Source organism: Pelobates fuscus, chromosome 12 (assembly GCF_036172605.1).
Source record: "Pelobates fuscus isolate aPelFus1 chromosome 12, aPelFus1.pri, whole genome shotgun sequence".
Taxonomy (NCBI): Eukaryota; Metazoa; Chordata; class Amphibia; order Anura; family Pelobatidae; genus Pelobates; species Pelobates fuscus.
This window is the reverse complement of record NC_086328.1, coordinates 1,457,787-1,473,045: the sequence shown is the minus strand read 5'-3', so window position 1 is coordinate 1,473,045 and position 15,259 is coordinate 1,457,787. Positions and strand designations below refer to the sequence as shown.

General features: G+C 51.0%; 1 protein-coding gene across 7 annotated transcripts in view; it reads left to right on the top strand.

Annotated features, from left to right (window-relative positions):
• CNGB1 (cyclic nucleotide gated channel subunit beta 1) overlaps nucleotides 1–15,259 on the top strand; it is a 173,790-nt gene that overhangs the window by 100,409 nt on the left and 58,122 nt on the right. For all 7 annotated transcript variants that reach the window (XR_010086103.1, XM_063437397.1, XM_063437399.1 and 4 more), the window contains 6 exons: nucleotides 142–235; nucleotides 483–525; nucleotides 3,275–3,431; nucleotides 3,642–3,707; nucleotides 3,903–4,060; nucleotides 5,038–5,223. Coding sequence is in view for 6 of the 7 variants with exons in the window: in XM_063437397.1 (XP_063293467.1) it covers nucleotides 142–235; nucleotides 483–525; nucleotides 3,275–3,431; nucleotides 3,642–3,707; nucleotides 3,903–4,060; nucleotides 5,038–5,223 (704 nt within the window). In the remaining variant the exon portion in view is untranslated. The remainder of the gene's footprint in view (nucleotides 1–141; nucleotides 236–482; nucleotides 526–3,274; nucleotides 3,432–3,641; nucleotides 3,708–3,902; nucleotides 4,061–5,037; nucleotides 5,224–15,259) is intronic.

Sequence of the window (15,259 nt, the reverse complement as noted above, 5' to 3'; positions counted from 1 at the left end):
CATTCTGACTATTCCCTGTGTTTGGGCATTATGCATTCTGACTGTTCCCTGTGTTTGGGCATTCTCCATTCTGACTTCCATTATTGCCTTATTACCAGTACATTAAGCTGTATATATATATATATATCTGTTGTTCCTCAGCCAGGTGATTTTGGAAGGTCCTTGTGAATACCTGGACACATCCGTTCAACCCCCAGAGCAGGTCCGAATAGAGGAAAACAATTGCTATATGCAGGTACAGTTCTTTCCAGCCCACCCAAAGCTTTAATTTAGAATGTTATTATTGTATCTCCCCGAGAAATGATCTGTATTAGCTTTTCTGAAGCAGCAAATTACCACTTCTTAACAATAGAACGGTCTAATCCCAAATGTGCTCACACAGACTGGATATGTTATCATACTTCATTAGTCAACTTAGATTTGAGAGTATAGTGAATGATCCAGGTGAGCTGATATCACATATTTATCCCTTTATTTTACAGGCCCTGAAAAACGCTGTTGACATATTATCAGCGGAAGAAGGAGGTAACAAAAATCTTGTGTTATCTGTAGGAATTACTATACTTTATTTGCCTTTATTCGGGTCATATTTGCTAAAACCGTAGCTCCCCGTGTCTCGGTTTATTATTACTGAGGCCGTAGCTCCCCGTGTCTCGGTTTATTATTACTGAGGCCGTAGCTCCCCGTGTCTCGGTTTATTATTACTGAGGCCGTAGCTCCCCGTGTCTCAGTTTATTATTACTGAGGCCTAACTCCCCGTGTCTCGGTTTATTATTAATGAGGCCGTAGCTCCCAGTGTCTCGGTTTATTATTAATGAGGCCGTAGCTCCCAGTGTCTCGGTTTATTATTAATGAGGCCGTAGCTCCCAGTGTCTCGGTTTATTATTACTGAGGCTGTAGCTCCCCGTGTCTCAGTTTATTATTACTGAGGCCGTAGCTCTCCGTGTCTCAGTTCATTGTTACTGAGGCCGTAGCTCCCCGTGTCTCGGTTTAGCGGTAGCTCCCCGTGTCTCGGTTTATTATTACTGAGGCCGTAGCTCCCCGTGTCTCAGTTTATTGTTACTGAGGCCGTAGCTCCCCGTGTCTCGGTTTATTATTACTGAGGCCTAACTCCCCGTGTCTCAGTTTATTATTACTGAGGCCGTAGCTCCCAGTGTCTCGGTTTATTATTACTGAGGCTGTAGCTCCCCATGTCTCGGTTTAGCGGTAGCTCCCCGTGTCTCAGTTTATTATTACTGAGGCCGTAACTCCCCGTGTCTCAGTTCATTGTTACTGAGGCCGTAGCTCCCCGTGTCTCGGTTTATTATTACTGAGGCCGTAGCTCCCCGTGTCTCAGTTTATTGTTACTGAGGCCGTAGCTCCCCGTGTCTCAGTTTATTGTTACTGAGGCCGTAGCTTCCCGTGTCTCGGTTTATTATTACTGAGGCCGTAGCTCCCAGTGTCTCGGTTTATTATTACTGAGGTCGTAGCTCCCAGTGTCTTGGTTTATTATTACTGAGGCCGTAGCTCCCCGTGTCTCGGTTTATTATTACTGAGGCCGTAGCTCCCAGTGTCTTGGTTTATTATTACTGAGGCCGTAGCTCTCCGTGTCTCGGTTTATTATTACTGAGGCCGTAGCTCCCAGTGTCTCAGTTTATTATTACTGAGGCCGTAGCTCCCCGTGTCTCGGTTTAGCGGTAGCTCCCCGTGTCTCGGTTTATTATTACTGAGGCCGTAGCTCCCCGTGTCTCAGTTTATTATTACTGAGGCCGTAGCTCCCCGTGTCTCGGTTTATTATTACTGAGGCCGTAGCTCCCAGTGTCTCGGTTTAGCGGTAGCTCCCCGTGTCTCGGTTTATTATTACTGAGGCCGTAGCTCCCCGTGTCTCAGTTTATTATTACTGAGGCCGTAGCTCCCCGTGTCTCGGTTTATTATTACTGAGGCCGTAGCTCCCAGTGTCTCGGTTTATTATTACTGAGGCCGTAGCTCTCCGTGTCTCGGTTTATTATTACTGAGGCCGTAGCTCCCAGTGTCTCGGTTTATTATTACTGAGGCCGTAGCTCCCAGTGTCTTGGTTTATTATTACTGAGGCCGTAGCTCTCCGTGTCTCGGTTTATTATTACTGAGGCCGTAGCTCCCAGTGTCTCGGTTTATTATTACTGAGGCCGTAGCTCCCAGTGTCTCGGTTTATTATTACTGAGGCCGTAGCTCCCAGTGTCTTGGTTTATTATTACTGAGGCCGTAGCTCCCCGTGTCTCGGTTTATTATTACTGAGGCCGTAGCTCCCAGTGTCTTGGTTTATTATTACTGAGGCCGTAGCTCTCCGTGTCTCGGTTTATTATTACTGAGGCCGTAGCTCCCAGTGTCTCGGTTTATTATTACTGAGGCCGTAGCTCCCCGCGTCTTGGCCCAGTCCTTAACCCCTTAAGGACCAAACTTCTGGAATAAAATGGAATCATGACGTGTCACACACGTCATGTGTCCTTAAGGGGTTAATTTTAATGTATTGATTGTTTATACGCTTGTTGTATTTTTTCTGTATACCCTTTGCTATATACTGAGGTTGGTATGCTTGTACATGGGGAATGTGGTGGAACACCTTACTGATTGCGGCTTGCCTTGTTCCCAGGTCTGACGCTCTGCCTGCTTCGCTCACTATATGTCCTACCACCATGTCCTGTCACAGTGCAGGTGTAGAATTATCCCAGCTGCTGCCTGGAGCTGCCCAGTGCCAATCTCAAGCCGACCTTCCCAATGTACCCAGCTACCGAGCCCCCCCCCTTTCCCAGAGCTTTAAGCATGGCGTCCTGAACCCCTCCTTCCTCGAGGACGGCACCTCTCCAACGCATGAATTAGGTAGGCTAACTCCACTGACTCCTCATCTAGCTGTGCCTTAGCTTCTCATTACTAAACTCTGTATTATATACAATCTCCTCGCTCTCTGTATTAGACACTGACAGTCATTACTAAACTCTGCATTATATACAATCTCCCCGCTCTCTGTATTAGACACTGACAGTCATTACTAAACTCTGTATAATATACAATCTCCCCGTTCTCTGTGTATTAGGCACTTGCGGCCATTATTAAAGCTTTGTTCTCACTGTATAATTGCAGATCGTCTTTGTTCTGTCTGTATACACAGAATGTATGTAATGTTCATATAGTTAGCTGTGTTTGGGCTCAGTTGTGTTGGATGAGATTAAAGAATGCAAGGACCGCTGTTCAGTTGCCAGAGTTCAGCTTATCTCCTCTAACAGAATCTGTGAGCACTTTCTCCTCCTTTGTATTCCAGACATGGTGTCCTTTAGACACCCGGCAGTCAGTATTGAAGATGTAGATTCTGGAAGCGTTACCACTGCACTGGGCCACGAGACCCCAATAAAGCCACCAGGGTCTCCCTATAGACACGGGACTCTTGCTGTACCCGGAACATCCATAGCAGCAAAGAGGTAAGAGCAAACTGAGCATGTACCGTGTCACCGGGACATCATCGACTCCATGCCTTGTATCAGACCTTGTTCCAAGTTTGTTTACCTGAACTCAGATTATCACTGCTCTATACTGACAAACATGGCTTTCCTATGGAGATACTGCACGTATTGATACGTGAATTGTGTTGTATTGGGCGCCTGGGTTTCTGACTCTTTCTGTCCTTGTAGCAGGAAGAGGACAACATCTCAAGGTGACATGGACGAGATGTTGGATGCTGGGCCTGAGGATGAAGAGTAAGAATTTCTAGACATGTTTCAAGTACCGCACAAAGTCTATTCCCAACCAGTATGTCTGACAAATCATGCACTCTTACCACCTGCACTGGCATTCGTAATGCCCATCCATATAATTTCATATTTACTGATGTGATATCCCCTAATCCTGATTTCTAGTTGTGATGAACTGATTTGTTATCTCTTTGGTCTCAGGGTGGTAGAGCGTTCAGCATCGGCAATCAGTCATAGCAGTGCCATAATCACAGAGCGCCTACAGGAGCTGGTCCGGCTCTTTAAGGATCGTACAGAACGTGTGAAGGAGCGACTCCTAGACCCAGAGTTGTCTTCAGAGGAGGAGAGTCCCACTGTGTGTGAGTACAGTCACATTCGCTGTGTCCTACCCCAGTGCACAGGTTCCTGCATGTGTCCCGAATCTCCTGGTGTCATGTGTGCCATGACTGGCCAGTAGAGTCACTATATGAGATATAGTACATTTTGTAGCTATTGTGGGTTTAAACAAAAACTCCAAGAACCATAACTACAACAGAGCTCTTTAGTCGTTAGGATTTCAGTATTGCCCTTGAGACCCCCATTAAAGGTAACCACACTGTTTTAGAATGATGTGACTTCTTAACCTGGTCTGCTTGTCGCTGCTTCCATCTCCACTACTAATGCCGGAGTGCTGGACGTTCTTAAGGTGGAACTTCTGTTAGCCTTCCAGTTAAGCTCACCAATGAGATACTCCCTATTGTTTTTCCTTTGGAACCTCTAGCTCTCCCGTGTTAGTAGTGGACGTGTTGAGCGGAGGTAAGAAGTCAAATCTGTCGTGGTACCTGACACATCTCTACGCCATCTTGACGTGTATTCCAGCCCTGCATCATATCCGATGCTCGCTTATCTGCGTCGTTTCTGTAACATTGCCCTCACTCTTTTTGGAGAATGACCCAGACCCATTACACTGCATAGACTACATACGCCCTCTCTACGTTCCCCACTTTGCCCTGCTGTGGTTTCCCTTGTGGTGATCCGAGAGCACGTTGTTCTATTTTTCTATTTCTCCATTCCATAATCCTTGACCCAGGTATGTTCTGTCATTCTTGCTACTTTCTCTGATCACAGGTCTTGGCTAATGGATGTTCATATGCATCTGTCCATTTCTATTTTCTACCTTAGCTAGGTGTGACCTAAGGTCTGCGTGTTGGGCCCGGTGTTGTTGTGGCAAAACCATACAAAAACATATAATGGGGCACCACAGCACCACTGCAGCTACTGTAATGGCTATGGTGCTTGAAGTGGAGAACCATTCAAAATGACAATACATGCAATAATTGTCTTATCTTTCTTTAAGCACCCTCTAAAAAGGCTGCTGCACCACCTCCTCCACCTCCCCCTCCTGAGGAGAAAAAGCCTCCTGAAAATGTCCCAGTGGAAGAAGAACACTACTGTGAGATGCTCTGCTGCAAGTTCAAAACTCTGCCTTGGCGCAAACAGCTACAAAAATACAAGTTCCCATCCAGCATTGACCCTCTGACCAGTAAGGACCAAGAGACTGGGACTTGTGACCAGTAAGGACGAAGAGACTGGGACTTGTGACCAGTAAGGACGAAGAGACTGGGACTTGTGACCAGTAAGGACCAAGAGACTGGGACATGTGACCAGTAAGGACCAAGAGACTGGGACATGTGACCAGTAAGGACGAAGAGACTGGGACTTGTGACCAATAAGGACCAAGAGACTGGGACTTGTGACCAATAAGGACCAAGAGACTGGGACTTGTGACCAGTAAAGGACCAAGAGACTGTGACTTGTGACCAGTAAGGGCCGAGAGACTGGGACTTGTAACCAGTAAGGACCAAGAGACTGTGACTTGTGACCAGTAAGGACAAAGAGAGTGGGACTTGTGACCAGTAAGGACCAAGAGACTGGGACTTGTGATCAGTAAGGGCCGAGAGACTGGGACTTGTGTTCAGTAAGGACCGAGAGACTGGGACTTGTGACCAGTAAGGACCGAGAGACTGGGACTTGTGACCAGTAAGGACTGAGAGACTGGGACTTGTGACCAGTAAGGACTGAGAGACTGGGACTTGTGACCAGTAAGGGCTGAGAGACTGGGACTTGTGATCAGTAAGGACTGAGAGACTGGGACTTGTGACCAGTAAGGACCGAGAGACTGGGACTTGTGACCAGTAAGGGCCGAGAGACTGGGACTTGTGATCAGTAAGGACTGAGAGACTGGGACTTGTGACCAGTAAGGACCGAGAGACTGGGACTTGTGACCAGTAAGGACCGAGAGACTGGGACTTGTGACCAGTAAGGACCGAGAGACTGGGACTTGTGACCAGTAAGGACCGAGAGACTGGGACTTGTGACCAGTAAGGGCCGAGAGACTGGGACTTGTGATCAGTAAGGACCGAGAGACTGGGACTTGTGACCAGTAAGGACTGAGAGACTGGGACTTGTGATCAGTAAGGACCAAGAGACTGGGACTTGTGATCAGTAAGGACCGAGAGACTGGGACTTGTGACCAGTAAGGGCCGAGAGACTGGGACTTGTGACCAGTAAGGGCCGAGAGACTGGGACTTGTGACCAGTAAGGACCGAGAGACTGGGACTTGTGACCAGTAAGGGCCGAGAGACTGGGACTTGTGATCAGTAAGGACCGAGAGACTGGGACTTGTGACCAGTAAGGACTGAGAGACTGGGACTTGTGATCAGTAAGGACCAAGAGACTGGGACTTGTGATCAGTAAGGACCGAGAGACTGGGACTTGTGATCAGTAAGGACCGAGAGACTGGGACTTGTGACCAGTAAGGACTGAGAGACTGGGACTTGTGATCAGTAAGGACCAAGAGACTGGGACTTGTGACCAGTAAGGACTGAGAGACTGGGACTTGTGATCAGTAAGGACCGAGAGACTGGGACTTGTGACCAGTAAGGGCCAAGAGACTGGGACTTGTGACCAGTAAGGGCCGAGAGACTGGGACTTGTGACCAGTAAGGGCCGAGAGACTGGGACTTGTGATCAGTAAGGACCAAGAGACTGTGACTTGTGACCAGTAAGGGCCGAGAGACTGGGACTTGTAACCAGTAAGGACCAAGAGACTGTGACTTGTGACCAGTAAGGACAAAGAGAGTGGGACTTGTGACCAGTAAGGACCAAGAGACTGGGACTTGTGATCAGTAAGGGCCGAGAGACTGGGACTTGTGTTCAGTAAGGACCGAGAGACTGGGACTTGTGACCAGTAAGGATCGAGAGACTGGGACTTGTGACCAGTAAGGACTGAGAGACTGGGACTTGTGACCAGTAAGGACCGAGAGACTGGGACTTGTGACCAGTAAGGACCGAGAGACTGGGACTTGTGACCAGTAAGGGCCGAGAGACTGGGACTTGTGATCAGTAAGGACTGAGAGACTGGGACTTGTGACCAGTAAGGACCGAGAGACTGGGACTTGTGACCAGTAAGGACCGAGAGACTGGGACTTGTGACCAGTAAGGACCGAGAGACTGGGACTTGTGACCAGTAAGGACCGAGAGACTGGGACTTGTGACCAGTAAGGGCCGAGAGACTGGGACTTGTGATCAGTAAGGACCGAGAGACTGGGACTTGTGACCAGTAAGGACTGAGAGACTGGGACTTGTGATCAGTAAGGACCAAGAGACTGGGACTTGTGATCAGTAAGGACCGAGAGACTGGGACTTGTGACCAGTAAGGGCCGAGAGACTGGGACTTGTGACCAGTAAGGGCCGAGAGACTGGGACTTGTGACCAGTAAGGGCCGAGAGACTGGGACTTGTGACCAGTAAGGACCGAGAGACTGGGACTTGTGACCAGTAAGGGCCGAGAGACTGGGACTTGTGATCAGTAAGGACCGAGAGACTGGGACTTGTGACCAGTAAGGACTGAGAGACTGGGACTTGTGATCAGTAAGGACCAAGAGACTGGGACTTGTGATCAGTAAGGACCGAGAGACTGGGACTTGTGATCAGTAAGGACCGAGAGACTGGGACTTGTGACCAGTAAGGACTGAGAGACTGGGACTTGTGATCAGTAAGGACCAAGAGACTGGGACTTGTGACCAGTAAGGACTGAGAGACTGGGACTTGTGATCAGTAAGGACCGAGAGACTGGGACTTGTGACCAGTAAGGGCCAAGAGACTGGGACTTGTGACCAGTAAGGGCCGAGAGACTGGGACTTGTGACCAGTAAGGGCCGAGAGACTGGGACTTGTGTTCAGTAAGGACCGAGAGACTGGGACTTGTGATCAGTAAGGACTGAGAGACTGGGACTTGTGACCAGTAAGGACCGAGAGACTGGGACTTGTGACCAGTAAGGACCGAGAGACTGGGACTTGTGACCAGTAAGGGCCGAGAGACTGGGACTTGTGATCAGTAAGGACTGAGAGACTGGGACTTGTGACCAGTAAGGACCGAGAGACTGGGACTTGTGACCAGTAAGGACCGAGAGACTGGGACTTGTGACCAGTAAGGACCGAGAGACTGGGACTTGTGACCAGTAAGGACCGAGAGACTGGGACTTGTGACCAGTAAGGGCCGAGAGACTGGGACTTGTGATCAGTAAGGACCGAGAGACTGGGACTTGTGACCAGTAAGGACTGAGAGACTGGGACTTGTGATCAGTAAGGACCAAGAGACTGGGACTTGTGATCAGTAAGGACCGAGAGACTGGGACTTGTGACCAGTAAGGGCCGAGAGACTGGGACTTGTGACCAGTAAGGGCCGAGAGACTGGGACTTGTGACCAGTAAGGGCCGAGAGACTGGGACTTGTGACCAGTAAGGACCGAGAGACTGGGACTTGTGACCAGTAAGGGCCGAGAGACTGGGACTTGTGATCAGTAAGGACCGAGAGACTGGGACTTGTGACCAGTAAGGACTGAGAGACTGGGACTTGTGATCAGTAAGGACCAAGAGACTGGGACTTGTGATCAGTAAGGACCGAGAGACTGGGACTTGTGATCAGTAAGGACCGAGAGACTGGGACTTGTGACCAGTAAGGACTGAGAGACTGGGACTTGTGATCAGTAAGGACCAAGAGACTGGGACTTGTGACCAGTAAGGACTGAGAGACTGGGACTTGTGATCAGTAAGGACCGAGAGACTGGGACTTGTGACCAGTAAGGGCCAAGAGACTGGGACTTGTGACCAGTAAGGGCCGAGAGACTGGGACTTGTGACCAGTAAGGGCCGAGAGACTGGGACTTGTGTTCAGTAAGGACCGAGAGACTGGGACTTGTGACCAGTAAGGACCGAGAGACTGGGACTTGTGACCAGTAAGGACTGAGAGACTGGGACTTGTGACCAGTAAGGACTGAGAGACTGGGACTTGTGACCAGTAAGGGCTGAGAGACTGGGACTTGTGATCAGTAAGGACTGAGAGACTGGGACTTGTGACCAGTAAGGACCGAGAGACTGGGACTTGTGACCAGTAAGGGCCGAGAGACTGGGACTTGTGATCAGTAAGGACTGAGAGACTGGGACTTGTGACCAGTAAGGACCGAGAGACTGGGACTTGTGACCAGTAAGGACCGAGAGACTGGGACTTGTGACCAGTAAGGGCCGAGAGACTGGGACTTGTGATCAGTAAGGACCGAGAGACTGGGACTTGTGACCAGTAAGGACTGAGAGACTGGGACTTGTGATCAGTAAGGACCAAGAGACTGGGACTTGTGATCAGTAAGGACCGAGAGACTGGGACTTGTGATCAGTAAGGACCGAGAGACTGGGACTTGTGACCAGTAAGGACTGAGAGACTGGGACTTGTGATCAGTAAGGACCAAGAGACTGGGACTTGTGACCAGTAAGGACTGAGAGACTGGGACTTGTGATCAGTAAGGACCGAGAGACTGGGACTTGTGACCAGTAAGGGCCAAGAGACTGGGACTTGTGACCAGTAAGGGCCGAGAGACTGGGACTTGTGACCAGTAAGGGCCGAGAGACTGGGACTTGTGTTCAGTAAGGACCGAGAGACTGGGACTTGTGACCAGTAAGGACCGAGAGACTGGGACTTGTGACCAGTAAGGACTGAGAGACTGGGACTTGTGACCAGTAAGGACTGAGAGACTGGGACTTGTGACCAGTAAGGGCTGAGAGACTGGGACTTGTGATCAGTAAGGACTGAGAGACTGGGACTTGTGACCAGTAAGGACCGAGAGACTGGGACTTGTGACCAGTAAGGGCCGAGAGACTGGGACTTGTGATCAGTAAGGACTGAGAGACTGGGACTTGTGACCAGTAAGGACCGAGAGACTGGGACTTGTGACCAGTAAGGACCGAGAGACTGGGACTTGTGACCAGTAAGGACCGAGAGACTGGGACTTGTGACCAGTAAGGACCGAGAGACTGGGACTTGTGACCAGTAAGGGCCGAGAGACTGGGACTTGTGATCAGTAAGGACCGAGAGACTGGGACTTGTGACCAGTAAGGACTGAGAGACTGGGACTTGTGATCAGTAAGGACCAAGAGACTGGGACTTGTGATCAGTAAGGACCGAGAGACTGGGACTTGTGACCAGTAAGGGCCGAGAGACTGGGACTTGTGACCAGTAAGGGCCGAGAGACTGGGACTTGTGACCAGTAAGGGCCGAGAGACTGGGACTTGTGACCAGTAAGGACCGAGAGACTGGGACTTGTGACCAGTAAGGGCCGAGAGACTGGGACTTGTGATCAGTAAGGACCGAGAGACTGGGACTTGTGACCAGTAAGGACTGAGAGACTGGGACTTGTGATCAGTAAGGACCAAGAGACTGGGACTTGTGATCAGTAAGGACCGAGAGACTGGGACTTGTGACCAGTAAGGGCCGAGAGACTGGGACTTGTGACCAGTAAGGGCCGAGAGACTGGGACTTGTGACCAGTAAGGGCCGAGAGACTGGGACTTGTGACCAGTAAGGGCCGAGAGACTGGGACTTGTGACCAGTAAGGGCCGAGAGACTGGGACTTGTGATCAGTAAGGACCGAGAGACTGGGACTTGTGACCAGTAAGGACTGAGAGACTGGGACTTGTGATCAGTAAGGACCGAGAGACTGGGACTTGTGACCAGTAAGGGCCAAGAGACTGGGACTTGTGACCAGTAAGGGCCGAGAGACTGGGACTTGTGACCAGTAAGGGCCGAGAGACTGGGACTTGTGACCAGTAAGGGCCGAGAGACTGGGACTTGTGATCAGTAAGGACTGAGAGACTGGGACTTGTGACCAGTAAGGACCGAGAGACTGGGACTTGTGACCAGTAAGGACCGAGAGACTGGGACTTGTGACCAGTAAGGACCGAGAGACTGGGACTTGTGACCAGTAAGGGCCGAGAGACTGGGACTTGTGACCAGTAAGGGCCGAGAGACTGGGACTTGTGATCAGTAAGGACCGAGAGACTGGGACTTGTGACCAGTAAGGACTGAGAGACTGGGACTTGTGATCAGTAAGGACCAAGAGACTGGGACTTGTGATCAGTAAGGACCGAGAGACTGGGACTTGTGACCAGTAAGGGCCGAGAGACTGGGACTTGTGACCAGTAAGGGCCGAGAGACTGGGACTTGTGACCAGTAAGGGCCGAGAGACTGGGACTTGTGACCAGTAAGGACCGAGAGACTGGGACTTGTGACCAGTAAGGGCCGAGAGACTGGGACTTGTGATCAGTAAGGACCGAGAGACTGGGACTTGTGACCAGTAAGGACTGAGAGACTGGGACTTGTGATCAGTAAGGACCAAGAGACTGGGACTTGTGATCAGTAAGGACCGAGAGACTGGGACTTGTGATCAGTAAGGACCGAGAGACTGGGACTTGTGACCAGTAAGGACTGAGAGACTGGGACTTGTGATCAGTAAGGACCAAGAGACTGGGACTTGTGACCAGTAAGGACTGAGAGACTGGGACTTGTGATCAGTAAGGACCGAGAGACTGGGACTTGTGACCAGTAAGGGCCAAGAGACTGGGACTTGTGACCAGTAAGGGCCGAGAGACTGGGACTTGTGACCAGTAAGGGCCGAGAGACTGGGACTTGTGATCAGTAAGGACCAAGAGACTGTGACTTGTGACCAGTAAGGGCCGAGAGACTGGGACTTGTAACCAGTAAGGACCAAGAGACTGTGACTTGTGACCAGTAAGGACAAAGAGAGTGGGACTTGTGACCAGTAAGGACCAAGAGACTGGGACTTGTGATCAGTAAGGGCCGAGAGACTGGGACTTGTGTTCAGTAAGGACCGAGAGACTGGGACTTGTGACCAGTAAGGACCGAGAGACTGGGACTTGTGACCAGTAAGGACTGAGAGACTGGGACTTGTGACCAGTAAGGACTGAGAGACTGGGACTTGTGACCAGTAAGGGCTGAGAGACTGGGACTTGTGATCAGTAAGGACTGAGAGACTGGGACTTGTGACCAGTAAGGACCGAGAGACTGGGACTTGTGACCAGTAAGGACCGAGAGACTGGGACTTGTGACCAGTAAGGGCCGAGAGACTGGGACTTGTGATCAGTAAGGACTGAGAGACTGGGACTTGTGACCAGTAAGGACCGAGAGACTGGGACTTGTGACCAGTAAGGACCGAGAGACTGGGACTTGTGACCAGTAAGGACCGAGAGACTGGGACTTGTGACCAGTAAGGACCGAGAGACTGGGACTTGTGACCAGTAAGGGCCGAGAGACTGGGACTTGTGATCAGTAAGGACCGAGAGACTGGGACTTGTGACCAGTAAGGACTGAGAGACTGGGACTTGTGATCAGTAAGGACCAAGAGACTGGGACTTGTGATCAGTAAGGACCGAGAGACTGGGACTTGTGACCAGTAAGGGCCGAGAGACTGGGACTTGTGACCAGTAAGGGCCGAGAGACTGGGACTTGTGATCAGTAAGGACCGAGAGACTGGGACTTGTGACCAGTAAGGGCCGAGAGACTGGGACTTGTGACCAGTAAGGGCCGAGAGACTGGGACTTGTGACCAGTAAGGACTGAGAGACTGGGACTTGTGATCAGTAAGGACCAAGAGACTGGGACTTGTGATCAGTAAGGACCGAGAGACTGGGACTTGTGACCAGTAAGGGCCGAGAGACTGGGACTTGTGACCAGTAAGGGCCGAGAGACTGGGACTTGTGACCAGTAAGGACCGAGAGACTGGGACTTGTGACCAGTAAGGGCCGAGAGACTGGGACTTGTGATCAGTAAGGGCCGAGAGACTGGGACTTGTGATCAGTAAGGACCGAGAGACTGGGACTTGTGATCAGTAAGGACCAAGAGACTGGGACTTGTGATCAGTAAGGACCGAGAGACTGGGACTTGTGACCAGTAAGGGCCGAGAGACTGGGACTTGTGATCAGTAAGGACCGAGAGACTGGGACTTGTGACCAGTAAGGACTGAGAGACTGGGACTTGTGACCAGTAAGGACCGAGAGACTGGGACTTGTGACCAGTAAGGACTGAGAGACTGGGACTTGTGATCAGTAAGGACCGAGAGACTGGGACTTGTGACCAGTAAGGGCCAAGAGACTGGGACTTGTGACCAGTAAGGGCCGAGAGACTGGGACTTGTGACCAGTAAGGGCCGAGAGACTGGGACTTGTGTTCAGTAAGGACCGAGAGACTGGGACTTGTGACCAGTAAGGACCGAGAGACTGGGACTTGTGACCAGTAAGGACTGAGAGACTGGGACTTGTGACCAGTAAGGACTGAGAGACTGGGACTTGTGACCAGTAAGGGCTGAGAGACTGGGACTTGTGATCAGTAAGGACTGAGAGACTGGGACTTGTGACCAGTAAGGACCGAGAGACTGGGACTTGTGACCAGTAAGGGCCGAGAGACTGGGACTTGTGATCAGTAAGGACTGAGAGACTGGGACTTGTGACCAGTAAGGACCGAGAGACTGGGACTTGTGACCAGTAAGGACCGAGAGACTGGGACTTGTGACCAGTAAGGACCGAGAGACTGGGACTTGTGACCAGTAAGGACCGAGAGACTGGGACTTGTGACCAGTAAGGGCCGAGAGACTGGGACTTGTGATCAGTAAGGACCGAGAGACTGGGACTTGTGACCAGTAAGGACTGAGAGACTGGGACTTGTGATCAGTAAGGACCAAGAGACTGGGACTTGTGATCAGTAAGGACCGAGAGACTGGGACTTGTGACCAGTAAGGGCCGAGAGACTGGGACTTGTGACCAGTAAGGGCCGAGAGACTGGGACTTGTGACCAGTAAGGACCGAGAGACTGGGACTTGTGACCAGTAAGGGCCGAGAGACTGGGACTTGTGACCAGTAAGGGCCGAGAGACTGGGACTTGTGATCAGTAAGGACCGAGAGACTGGGACTTGTGACCAGTAAGAACTGAGAGACTGGGACTTGTGATCAGTAAGGACCAAGAGACTGGGACTTGTGATCAGTAAGGACCGAGAGACTGGGACTTGTGACCAGTAAGGGCCGAGAGACTGGGACTTGTGACCAGTAAGGGCCGAGAGACTGGGACTTGTGACCAGTAAGGGCCGAGAGACTGGGACTTGTGACCAGTAAGGACCGAGAGACTGGGACTTGTGACCAGTAAGGGCCGAGAGACTGGGACTTGTGATCAGTAAGGACCGAGAGACTGGGACTTGTGACCAGTAAGGACTGAGAGACTGGGACTTGTGATCAGTAAGGACCGAGAGACTGGGACTTGTGACCAGTAAGGGCCAAGAGACTGGGACTTGTGACCAGTAAGGGCCGAGAGACTGGGACTTGTGACCAGTAAGGGCTGAGAGACTGGGACTTGTGACCAGTAAGGGCCGAGAGACTGGGACTTGTGATCAGTAAGGACTGAGAGACTGGGACTTGTGACCAGTAAGGACCGAGAGACTGGGACTTGTGACCAGTAAGGACCGAGAGACTGGGACTTGTGACCAGTAAGGACCGAGAGACTGGGACTTGTGACCAGTAAGGACCGAGAGACTGGGACTTGTGACCAGTAAGGGCCGAGAGACTGGGACTTGTGATCAGTAAGGACCGAGAGACTGGGACTTGTGACCAGTAAGGACTGAGAGACTGGGACTTGTGATCAGTAAGGACCAAGAGACTGGGACTTGTGATCAGTAAGGACCGAGAGACTGGGACTTGTGACCAGTAAGGGCCGAGAGACTGGGACTTGTGACCAGTAAGGGCCGAGAGACTGGGACTTGTGACCAGTAAGGGCCGAGAGACTGGGACTTGTGACCAGTAAGGACCGAGAGACTGGGACTTGTGACCAGTAAGGGCCGAGAGACTGGGACTTGTGATCAGTAAGGACCGAGAGACTGGGACTTGTGACCAGTAAGGACTGAGAGACTGGGACTTGTGACCAGTAAGGACCGAGAGACTGGGACTTGTGACCAGTAAGGGCCGAGAGACTGGGACTTGTGATCAGTAAGGACCGAGAGACTGGGACTTGTGACCAGTAAGGACTGAGAGACTGGGACTTGTGATCAGTAAGGACCAAGAGACTGGGACTTGTGATCAGTAAGGACCGAGAGACTGGGACTTGTGACCAGTAAGGGCCGAGAGACTGGGACTTGTGACCAGTAAGGGCCGAGAGACTGGGACTTGTGACCAGTAAGGGCCGAGAGACTGGGAC